Genomic DNA, 12,943 nt, shown 5'->3' with positions numbered 1-12,943 from the left:
AATTTTCTGAGAAATCGCCACACTGACATCCAAAGGGGTTGTACCAGCTTGCATTTCCCACCATGTCTTGTTACTTTTAAAAATTAAGATGAATATCTATTACATTAAATATGAAAGTTATATTTTAATATCATTTCTTGTACCAAATCAATGTGTATAAAATATAAGACTGCTCACAAAAACAAAAGTAGTGAGGATCCAGATTAAATTATATTTAAAATATATGCTAAAATTTAGAAAACAAAAAAGATAAAAAGAGATCACAGCGGTGGAAGAGCTCTAGAAATAGAAATAGCAGAGCACAGGTGCTATGCTACGGAAGGGGAAATGGGGAAAATGGGGGGAACTGGAGCTACTACAGTGGACAGCAATACAGAAAAGGTAAGGGAGGTAGACAATACTATGGATGTTTGGAAAAGCCATAGGGAAACATATTGTTTGATGGTTAATCAGAATTATGTATATGTAAGTATATAGAGAGATAATATTCAGATAGAAAAGTAAGTAGGTAGGTATGTAGGTAGGTATGTAGGTAGGTAGATGATAGATAGATAGATAGATAGATAGATAGATAGATAGATAGATAGATAGATGATAGTAACTAAAGAAAGTTATACCACTTGAGGTGATAACATTCCCCCCAAGAGTCATAGACTAACTAACAAAAGACCCACTCCTGGCATGGGAAACTCTCTTCAAACTGTTGGCCAAGAGAGTCCAAGAGACTTCAAAGCGATATAGGCTATTGCCATTGTTCTGGTTGCCTTCCAGAACTTGAAGGTAAGACCCTATTGCTGAAGACACCATGCAGTTCGGAGCCAAGATCTGACCTGGAAGCCTTCTCCCTGAAGACTAGTCTCACAGCATCTGAAGTGCTGTGCAATCTGTCAAGGGAGAGAAGCAATAGTCTTACCCAGCCATAAAGCCTGTGAACCACAACAGTGACCAGCACTGCAAGGTTTCCCCAAGGATCCAACAGTGGCATTTTATCTCGGGAGTAAATTACAGCCCCCAAATTGGACTCTTATTTAATAAGAGGGGATCCATGTCTGCTACTGCAAACCTAGGCAACTAGGCTAGTTAAGTCATAGAACTAGAGGACAGAATCTACTACTGACTCTTCCCCCAGACTAGTATAATCTCTAACTGCCTCCTTAATCCTTATCTTTATGGCCTTATAGATGAGTGTAGTTCTTATTCCTCATCAGACACAGGCCATTACAAAAAGTTAAACTGATCAAAATGCAGAAAACAACTGAGCACCAAGTACACAGCCACACCTCATACATGTACAACACAACCCCTATACCTAAGGCTCAAGGAACATCCCATTGAAGAAGCAGAAAGGCTATAAGAGCCAGAGGATCAGAACTTCTGCTGCAAGATAGCATCTTCTGTATACAACAGGGAAGCTGCACTAGTGCAATCTCAACAATATGGCTGCCTAAACTAAACCTGAACAGGGTCCCCACGCCTAGATGAAGAGCTACAGGCAATTAATGTCTGCCAACAGAGGGAGAATTAATCTTCCTCAGGATCCACAAAGTGGCCACCCCTAAAAAATATCCATACGAGCACACAAAAAGAACTTGGCAAGTTGTATTTATATATGTATCCATAAATAAATATGTATGTATGTATGTGGTAATAATCATAGAAAAAGAAGACATAAATTTGAGAGGGAGTAGGTAGAACCAGAATATGTTTGGAGGGTATAAAAAGAGTGGAGAAAAGATGCAAACACAGTATACATGTGAACTTAAAAAAAAAAAAAGGTTTTGTTTATTTATTTTTTTTTAAAAAAAAAAAAGGTTTTAAAGTAAAAGGTAAGACCTGCCTCAAAGTGATGTGCCAGACTTTGTTGACTCCCCTCTCTGAGGAGTGGATGAAGTAGGGTGGGGGGAAGGTGGTGGAAGTGGGAGGAGTGGAGGGAGTAGGAACTGAAACTGGAATGTAAAATGAGAAAAGATTGTTTTCAAAAATTTTTTTAATTAAACTTTTAAAAATTTACATAAAGTAAAAGGTAAAAAATAAATATATGCAAACAAACATGAATATGCACATATATTCAAATATGCATACATGTTATCTTTTATATAATAAATTCCTATAATACATACAGTAATCATAAAGCAGATAAGTTAAATGGAATAAGAAACCTTTTTGAATACCTTGTCATCCCTTTAGTAAGTACAGAACCATCATTTAACTGAAAATCGGGGTGGAAAACTAAGGCTTGTTCTAGAGTAGAGTGTACTCGTAAGCATCAGTCTTCAACATCATTCCCAACAACCTTGTTTTCAAGAATATTGGATTTATACTATTTCACATGGAGTAAATTGAACAAAATCAATACCAAATAACATACCTTTCAGATAAATTAAGGCTTTGGTGAAGAGGGTCTAATTTCTGACATGTCTCTACGCTGTCAACAGATGTCGAAGGCAATGACTCTGATTGCACCTTGCTGGTATCACATAAATTAGCATCATTTCTAGGTAGGGTCTTTCTGAATTTTCGTCCTAAGTCCGTCCATAGAACATTCGTCAACATAACTCTGAGATGCCTGTTATATACATAAATAATAAATATGGTTCTAAATGTTGTATAATACATGAATTTATTACAAACTGTAACAAGTATCTCCTAGAATTCTGAATTTCAGTACTTTATAAAATTTAAATACTTATAAACATTATAAGTAAAAAACAAATGTCTAGCCATTCTCACTGACACATTATAAAGTAAAGCCTACTTCACTTACATTGGGATTTTCTTCAGAATTGGATCAGACACAGAACTGGATCAGATCATCTTCACAGATCTGTACAGCTTTGGATTCCTAGCCACTCACCTATGCTTTTCCACAGTAGTGGAAGGTGGATGTGCATCTGCAGATCTCATCACAAAGGCAAAACCACTTTCTGAATTACGTGCGTTTTTGCTGTAGCATACAGCAATTTAGAAAATACATTAAAACTAAAAGGAAGTGATACTCTTATTTTACTTCATCTCTAACATAGATAAATAAAACATTTGTATTTAATGATAAAAACTGTGGGGATCTCTGGAAACACTAGGACTGGCAGAGAATGATCTTCTTAAAGCAAGAAGGAAATCAGGTTCAATGCAACTTAGCCAGTGTTGGTTCAAATTTCTAAATTCTGACTTCAAGCAGTTTATTTTAGCCATATTTAAGCACAGAACAATTTGGGGTAAAGAAGTCTCCTGCTGATAATTAACCAAATCCTATTAAGACAAGCTTACAGTGACACTCTTTACAAAGCACATACAGGCTCTTCTGCAAAGATGGTTTCTGTTGACTCAGAAACAATACTCAAGATTAAGGGTCTATGAAGCCCAGCGGTGGTGGTGCACACCTTTAATCCCAGCAATTGTGAGGCAGAGGCAGGTGGATCTCTGTGAGTTCAAGACCACCCTGGTATGCAAAGTGAGTTCCAGTACAGCTAAAGATAAACAGAGAAACCCTGTCTAGAAAAACAAAAATAAACAAACAAACAAACAAAAACCGGCTAAGGGTCTTTGGAGAATGACTGTGGCAAACGTGATGGCCTAGGGGATTTCGGTGAAGCATGGCCCTACAGAGAGCAAAAAATCACTAGGTGATAAAGTACACCCATTCCCAGTTTTCTGGGTGGAAAGCAGGTAAACATGTCTTTCCTTTGAAGAGACAAGCCTGCGCGTTTAACCTTCCTGGTTTCCCTGGTGCTCATCTGTGAGTACAGGGACCTAATGTTTTCAACAAATAACATCAACAGACAGCCTGACAAATGCGAGCAATTTCCAATTTTTGCTTCATCATATTTGTGCACTTATTCATTTTACATGTTGCTGACAATATCTAAAAACTATGTTCAGTCCTCATATCACGGAATAGTTTTTGCAGGGACATAAACAGGCTACCACGAAGGCTTCAAACAATGTCAAATGAGGAATTGCTGAAATGTTAATCACAAGTGCTAAATCAGAAGTCTATCTGATGCCATAGGAAGCACTTTTAGACATCTTTTCATTATTTAACAAATACAATAATATTAAAAAAAAGAAAACAAAATGCTCACATATTTTCATAATAATACAGGAAATTTCCAAATGCATTTTAAAAATGTTCTTAGCAGCTATTTGGGGACAGACAGAGCACCAGACAACCTAAAAGCAACAAGGTCAAAATCCTAGAAGAACTTCCATGGAAACATGTTAACTAAGAAAAACAAATCAAGGTATAGAGAAAACAGAAATGAGTTGATATCTCTTTAAATCAGTATGTTCAGCCAATATTTATGGAACATTTAACAAAATAACTATGCTAGTAGGATTTAAAGACATATCAACAAACAAAATGGTTCTTGTTCAAACCATCATTTAAACTAACTGAGAAGAAATAGGAAGGAGAAGTGATACTGTCATTTCCTCTGAACCAAGTCAAGAAGGGTTTTGTTATGACGATGCCTGTTACAAGTCTGGACATTAATATCCCACACAAGCTCATGTGTCCAAACACCGACAGATGTTCTGCAAGGCTGCAGAGCCTGGCAGTACACATGGGTCACTAGGAGGTGGTTTTAAAGGTTACAGTCTGGTCCTGCTTTTCATCCCTGCTCTTTGCTTCTTGGTTCAGCAGCTTTGTGAACAAACCTGGCAGCTACGATGTAGCTGTTCCCTCATTCCTGTCCTACCAAGATGGACTCAATTCTGAAAGCAGGAGCTGAAAATAAACCTTTCCTGCCCTAAATTGTTAATAACCTTTAAGTTAAAGTGTTAAAGAATGCAAGGCACTCTAACAAAGAAAATGGACAGAAGCTGAAAAAAAAGTTTAAGGAAACAAACGTTCTGTATGAGTATTGCCTGGTCAAAGAAATAAAAAACAAAATTTATTAATTTGTTTTAGCTCCCAGATGCAGTTTCTCCTCCCTCTCCTCCCAGTTCCTCTCCCCCCATTCTGCCTTCTGTTCCCATGCCCAATCCACTCCTCCTCCATTTCTGTTTAAGAAAGGGCAGGTCTCCCGTAAGTATCAACATATCAAGTTGCAACAAAACTAAACACCTCCCTATGTATTAAGGCTGGGCAAGGTGACCCACAATGAGGAACAGAGTCCCAAAAGCCAGTAAAAGAGTCGGAGCCAACCCCTGTTCCCGCTGTTAGGGATCCCACAAGAGGGCCAAGCTACACAACTGTAATTTATGCAGAGTGCCTAGGTGAGTCCCATGGAGACTCCCTGGTTGTCAGTTCAGTGTCTGTGAGCGCCTATGAGCCCAGGTTAGCTGATTCTCTGAGTTTTCTTGTTGTGTCTTTGACCCCTCTGGCTCTCATGATCCTTTTCCTCACTCTTCTGCAGGATTCCCCAAACTCCAACTAATGTTTGGCTGTGGGTCTCATCTGTTTCCATCAGTTGCTGGATAATGCCTCTCTGATACAGAAATTACATTATTTATCCAAATGTCTAGAGTGAAAGGAACCATGAACCACGTATGACCAGAATAAGACTGTGTAATTAGTGTATGGTGGACTGTATGAAGGAGGTAAGGGTTGTTTTTATCTGTATTTTATGTGCATTGGTATTTTGCCCACATGTATGTCAGTGTGCGGGTACTGGATGCCCTGAAACAGGAGTTACAGACAGTTATGAGTTTCCATGTGGGTGCTGGGAACTGAACTTGGGAACTATAGAAGAATTTATGCTTTGTTAAAACTGAAGATGTGATGTGTGTGTGTACATATGCATGTACAGATGGGATACCCATGGAAGCCAAAAGAGGGCATTAGATTCCCTGGGGTCGGAATTACAAGTGGTAGTAAATTGCCTACTACAAGTGCTAGGAACCCAAGCACTTGTAAGAGCACTAATGAGCCACATCTCCAGTTCCATGAGGATGGAATTTTGTAGTTGCAAAAGTGAAACAGGTGGAGACAGAGATGTAAAGAACAAAGTTTTTTAAGTTACAAAATTAAACTATCATAAATTCAATTTAAATATTATCAATTTAGAATGGTAAATATAATCCATACAGTAACCCTAAGTAAAACAAAGAAATACACTCAAGCAGAAATAAGAAAGGGATTATATTATCTAATTAAACAAAACAAACAAACAAGTCAGGAAATGATCAGAAAAGCTATATAGGAAAAAAAAACAAACATTAAACAATGACATAAGTAAACTTGTCTCTCAGAGTTGGAGAGATGGCTCAGCGGCTGCTATTCCAGAGGACCTGAGTTCATTTCTCAGCAATGACATGGTGGCTCACAACCACCTGTAATGAGATCTGGTGCCATCTTCTGACCTGCAGGGACATTAGTAGGCAGAACACTGTACACATAATAAATAAATCTAGAAAGAGAGAGAGAGAGAGAGAGAGAGAGAGAGGGAGGGAGGGAGGGAGGGAGGGAGGGAGGGAGGGAGGGAGGGAGGGAGGGAGGGAGGAAACGTCTCAAAAACAATCAAAAGAGTCTCACTCAGCAACACCCCAGACACACTCTCCCTGGATACCACATGGAATCAGGTAGAGATTTTCACTCAAATTCCAATTCCCAAGTCTCATATAGAGCCCTGTAGCCGACGAGCTGTGTTGGGGGGAGGATCTTCCCTTTCTTCCTGCATTCCATCTGGACTCTACAGATCCTCCTTGCAGACTCAACTGGCCTTCCTCCTGTGGACCCTCTCAATGCTTCCACACTTCTAGCCCATTCCCATTCCTTCCTGTCCACTCTCAATACCTTGAAACAAATTCCACCCAGGCCCTCCAGTGACTATATCTGGTTGAAACTCAGAAGCTCTCCCTACCAGGCAGCCCACAACCACCACAAGCTCCTAAGATCCAGAGAGGTCAATAGAAACCAAGGAATTCTGGAAAACCCTAAAAAGACAAGACCAGACATCAACACCTAGAATTACAATCATCCTGTAGTAGTTTGAACGTAATTGAACACCAATAAGATCATAAGAAGTGGCACTATTAGGAGATGGACTTTGTTAGAGTAGGTGTGGCTTTGTTGAAGGAAGTGTGTCACTATGGGGATGGGCTTTGAGGTCTCCTTTGCTCAAGCTATGCTCAGTGTGACACACAGTTCAATTCCTGTTGCCTGCGGATCAAGATGTAGAACTCTTAGCTCTTTCTCCAGCACCATGTCTGCCTGCATGTTACCATGTCCCACCACGATGAAAATGGACTAAACCTCTGAACTGTAAGCCACCCACAATTAAATGTTTTCCTTCACCAAAATGTTACAAGAACAATCTCTAGGCAACATACTAAATTCTCCTCTGAAACATCCTGAACCAGGCCCCCACTGTTCAATCACTCTCCACTGTCTTCCATGCTCCTACTAGTATGGCCCATTAAGCAGTGCTTAACGTATTCCACTGCTTTCATAACCCAAACTCCCAAGGTCCAAATTTCTCCAACAAAACATGGCCTATCACAGAAATACCACCAGTCCCTGGTACCAACTTCTGTCTTAGTTAAGGTTTCTATTATACTGTAAAAAGATACCATGACTATGGTAACACTTATAAAGAAAAAATTTTAATTGTGGGTGGCTTACAGTTTCAGAGATTAAATCCATTATCATGACAGGATATGGTAGGACACGGCAGCATGCAGGAAGACATGCTGCTGGAAAAGGAGCTGAGAGTTCTATATCTTGGTCTGCAGGCAGCAGAGGCAACTGTCACACTAGATGTAGCTTCAGTACAGAAGACTTCAAAGCTCACCACCATAATGATAAATTTCTTCCAACAAGGCCATACCTACTCCAAAAAAGCCACACCTTCTCAGGTCATTTTCTTTAAAATTACCACACAGACTATACATCCATCAATGGCTGAGTGGATAAAGAAAAAGTGATATATTAACATAATATAATATTACTCAACTGTTAAAAAAGATCAAAAGTGGTATATTAACCTAATATAATATTACTCAACTGTTAAAAAAAAATAAAATTCTCAGGTAAATAGATGGAACTAAAAAAAATCATCCTGAGTGAAGTAACCTGGACCCAGAAAGACAATATGATATATATTCACTTATATGTGGATGTTAGCTGTTAAGTTTCAATAAGCAAGCTACAATCCATGTAACCACTGATGTTAGGTAGAGTAAGGAAAAAGCGGAGAGGATAGGATCACCCCATGAGGGAAAAAAAGAATACATAGATATGAAAGGATTGGGAGGAGGAAAGGAATGAAATAGAAGAATCAAACAGACAGGGAAAGGGAAAAAGAGGGCCAGGGAGGGAATACAAAGAGAAACAGCAAAACTAAGAACCATCTGAGGGGTCATATGGAAACCTAATACAGTAAAAACTTCCTAAATATAGACATGTATGCAGGTGATCTAAATGGAATTGTCAAATAAAAAGGGAGATGGAACCCCAACTAGACATCTCTCGTCACCAAATGAAGCCTCTAGTTCCAGATGGACTACATCTAATTGAGCTGTTGGTCAAAGCCCCATGGGTACCCTAAACAATCCAGGCTATTGCCAAGGCCATTGGCTGCTCTTCATAAAAAAAGAAGAAGAAAAGACCCTACTGCCAAAGATAATGCCTACAAAACTCACTCAACACAGAGAAGTTGAGCTGGTGCCCAACTAGAGCTTTCACCCCTACTGACTAGTGTTTGTGGTACCACAAGGTACTCTGCATACCACCAAAACAAGGTAGATACCAACCAGCTATAAACACTTCAATGGCGGCATGCGTGCAAGGCACACTAGTACAGCAGTGGCACTAACCAGCTTGTGGACGTAACCAACCAGTATCTGATTAGGTTTAAGGCACACTCCACAGGTGGAACCCATCCCCAACAGTGCTCAGATGCCATGAACCTGAGACTAGATAGGCCAAGGACCTAGGAGAAAGCGAAGTACTATTGTTCTGCTAAAGGAAAATAGCAATAAAATGGCTCCTAAGAGCATTCTGCTATATTCATAGACCAGTGTTTTGCTCGCCATCAGAGAAGATTTCTCCCGCAGGAGGTAGGGAAATAAATACAGAAACCCACAGCTCGACAATGTGCAGACTGTGAGAGACCTTGGAATACTCAGTTCAAAATGGGATGTATCTATCAATTCCCTCATCTCAGGGCTCAGGGGACCCTGTGAAAGGAAGTAAGAGCCAAGGGAATAGAGAACACCATGGAAACAAGACCTTCTAAACACAGCAGGATTGATCACATATGAACTCACAGAGACTGTGGCAGCATGCATGTTCTTCTCTGACCTTCACATGCCCTCTCTGACCTCTGCCCCCCACACAAAATAAATACAAAAAAACTAACTCACATCCAGGCATGGATGCATACCTTTAATTCCAGCATTTGGGAGGAGAGGCAGGAGAACCTGGGCTACAAAGAGAAAACCTGTCTGAAAGAAAGAGAGAAAGAGAGAAAGAGAGAAAGAGAGAAAGAGAGAGAGAGAAAGAAAGAAAGAAAGAAAGAAAGAAAGAAAGAAAGAAAGAAAGAAAGAAATTATCTTACTATCAAAATGAAGTACATGGGGAATATAGAGACGATAGTGGGCTAGAAGCTACCTTCATTTTAGCCAAGAAAGGACAGCATAAGAAATAAGAGACTTGCTGGGCAGTGGTGGCGCATACCTTTAATCCCAGCACTCAGGAGGCAGAGGAAGGTGGAGCTCTGTGAGTTCGAGCCAGCCTAGTCTACAGAGCAAATTCCAGGACAGCCAGGGCTGTTACACAGAGAAACCCTGTCTTGAAAAACCAAAAAAGAAAAAAGAAAAGAAATAACAGACTCTATTCAGAAAGAGAAGAAGAGCTTCAGAAATCCAGAAAGGAAATGAAACATCAGAAAGGTATGGGAAAAAAGACGGACGACAATCAGATGAGAAGTAAGGTAAACACAGTGTCATCTGGGCTCCCTGGCAAGGGGCGGGAAGCAGAAATCACTTCCAAAAGTTGAGAGATGGGCAATCCTACTCTCAAGCGCATAGTCCTCACAGTCTCAAACCCAGTGGCAAGTTTTGGTTAAGACAGAGCTCGGACAAAGATAAGTCCCAGTTTTCTACTATCTGATTTGATGAGTGCTGCCAGACAGCATCCTGAAAGACAGCCTAGCACGTAAAAACTGTGCTACCATGGGGGACTGAGAAAGCTAACAACCTACAGAGAGGACCCACGGAGGCAGTTATAGAAGCAGCTGGCCAGGGGTTATCTCATCAACTGGGATTAATTTAATCATGAGGCTGAGGCCAAGAACATACTAAACTCTAGAGCTAACTACTTACTGTTCACTGCCACAGAGTTCAAGAGGTCTGACATTCCAGGGATGTACCCGAGACCCACATCTGCTACAGCAGGTTTTCAAAGTCCATCGTACACTGGTTAATATTATGTCAACTTGACTCAAGCTAGAGTTACTGAAGAAGAGGGAGCCTGAGTTGAGAAATTCTTCCCTAAGGCTGGGCTACAGGCAAGCCTGTAGGACATTTTTCTTAGTGATCCGTGTGGGAAGCCCCAGCCCACTGTGGGTGGGGCCACGGCTGGGCAAGTGGTCTTAGGTTCCATAAGAAAGCAGGCTGAACAGCACTAAGCAGTACCTACCACCCCATGGCCTCTGCATCAGGCCTTGCCTCCAGGTTCCTGCCCTGTTTAGGTTTGTGCCCTGACTTCCTTTAAGGATGAACATCAACATGAAAGCATAAACCAAATAAGCCCTTTCCTCCTCACGCTGGCTTTGGTCACAGTGTTCCATTATAGCAACCTATGATGAAGCCTAGTTAGCAACCCTAAGACAAAACGACAGCTCCTTCGCCTATAATGATTTCAGTAATGTGATTGCTTCCTGACACACTAGGCAAACTCCCTCCAACTAAGCATGAGTCACCCTGGGAATATGACATAACCTATCCCTAGAGGATGAAGAACCTACCTAGACACAAGAGTTGCTGAATGATGTCCCTTTTAAACCACTGATGACAAATATGAATCAAGAATTACTATCAGGGGCTGGAGAGATGGCTCAGTGGTTAAGAGCACTGAGTGCTCTTCCAGAGGACCTGGGTTCAATTGCTAGCACCCACATGGCAGCTCACGATTGTCTGTAACTCCAGTTCCAGGGGATCTGGCATCTTCACACAGACATGCAGGCAAACCGCCAATGAACATAAAATTTTTTAAATAATCCTATAATCCTTACATTGTCAACTAAAGCAATTTATCAAGATGCACAAAACAATTAGCAAAGACAATCAATAATCACAGAAAGTTAAATCTTACATGGATCTTAGAGGACATTGAGTTCAAACCCTTCTACCTTAAATGTTAACTGAGACTCAACAAGCATCAAATAATCATTCCTGTTCACACTGTTTATGCATTGTATCAACCGATCCTACACATAAATACCTATCTTACCTTTCTGGTGATGCCTTAGAAGTGACAGGATGCCCATGGACACCTTTTTTGGTTTTGTGGTCTAGACAGATGACTTTATTTCTTAGGCTTCTTGTCCACTAAGGAAAAAAATTGACAAAAATATAATAATGTGATTAAGGGTACTTGTATTTTTACTTAGATTTTTAAGACAATCAGTCCAATTCCTATTTGCTTATTAATTTTTATCTTATGTGTATGAGTGTTTTGTCTACGTGTGTGTCTGTGAGTCACACTGAGTACCTGGCGCCTGAGGAGGCCAGGAGACAGTGTCAGGTACCCTGGAACTGGAGTTACAAATGGTTGTGAGCTGCCATGTGGGGCTTAGAATCAAACCTGGGCCCTGGGTAAGAGCATCTAGTACTTTTCACTACCAAGCCAAATCTTCAGCCCCCGAACCACATTCTTAGTAGTACAGAGAGAAAACTAAATGCAGTCTACAAAATACTGCCTTTTTCCAAGAGTTGAGATATAAATATACTATAACAATAAGAAAACATTTTAAAATATCAACATTAATCAGAAATCAAGATTGAGATTATAAAACTTAAATAACAATAATAATTGCAGCTGTGTTAGAAGGAAATGGTAATAGGTTAAGAGAGTAGCTCAGAGGTAAAACACTTGCCTAACATGCACACATTGCCTTGGTCGCACAAGGCAATGGGCTAACCTATGTATGTTTTAATTACTTCATTTTGAAATATGTTATATGATATAGCACAATTATTACAGGCCAGATGAAATAAGAGCTATGTCTATGAAGTGAATACATTTATAACAATTAGAAAAAATTAAAAGTGATTCTTTGTGAATTGCCACATGTGAAATAACAAGACCCATCATCAGGGTTTAGGTTTCCTATGACTAGAAGTTAAAATTTGGCTTATTAGTAGAAATAGTGGCATATGCCTGTAACTCCAGTACTCAGGAAGTGAAGGCAGGAGGATCAGGTCAAGGCACCTCCAGCTACACACTGAGTTAAGTCACACTAGGATACAAGAGACTCTGTTTTAAAAATAAAAGGATAAAAAGAAGTTTAATATATTTTGTGGACCTAAGCACATAAGTTATTTATTCTCTTGGCCTTTGTTTCCTTATTCAAAAATGGTCATGATGATGAGAATAACTACTTTCTCCTGTGAATGTGAGCACGCATGTATGCATGTGGCAGGAGATATGGTGTACTATGTATGCACACACCTGTGTGCACGTGTATGACTAACTATCTTTCTCTATTGTGCTCCACCTTCTTTTTGAGACAAAGTGTCTTTTACTGAATGTGGGACTGAGCATTTTGGTTGAGCTGGCTGGTCAGTAAGCTCCAAGGGCTGTTCTATCCCCATCCCCCCAAAGTTGCGACTCTGGCCATGAAACATCACTCCTGTTCTTCCGAGGGAGACAGAGATCTGAACTCTGGTACTCGTGCATGCACAGAGAGCGCTTTTATCCACTGAGCCATCTCCCCAGCCCATCAGCAATTTCTTTGAAAACATGTGGCATCATCTCAGATGTAGTTTTAATGACTTA

The 12,943-nt window shown here is 40.2% G+C and overlaps 1 protein-coding gene across 10 annotated transcripts in view; it reads right to left on the bottom strand.

Moving 5' to 3' along the window:
• The window catches only part of Senp7 (SUMO specific peptidase 7), a 90,390-nt gene that overhangs the window by 56,148 nt on the left and 21,299 nt on the right, over positions 1-12,943 (bottom strand). For 6 of the 10 annotated variants that reach the window (XM_075964662.1, XM_075964610.1, XM_075964634.1 and 3 more), the window contains 2 exons: positions 11,396-11,493; positions 2,369-2,566 (listed from right to left, as the gene is read on the bottom strand). In XM_075964662.1, the coding sequence (XP_075820777.1) occupies positions 2,369-2,553 (185 nt within the window). In that variant the 5' untranslated portion in view covers positions 2,554-2,566; positions 11,396-11,493. The remainder of the gene's footprint in view (positions 1-2,368; positions 2,567-11,395; positions 11,494-12,943) is intronic. The other 4 variants (XM_075964644.1, XM_075964653.1, XM_075964618.1 and 1 more) reach the window with 1 other exon arrangement.

Source organism: Microtus pennsylvanicus, chromosome 1 (genome assembly GCF_037038515.1).
Source record: "Microtus pennsylvanicus isolate mMicPen1 chromosome 1, mMicPen1.hap1, whole genome shotgun sequence".
Lineage (NCBI taxonomy): Eukaryota > Metazoa > Chordata > Mammalia > Rodentia > Cricetidae > Microtus > Microtus pennsylvanicus.
Note: the sequence above shows the minus strand (reverse complement) of the source record. Positions and strands in the feature narration are given on the sequence as shown.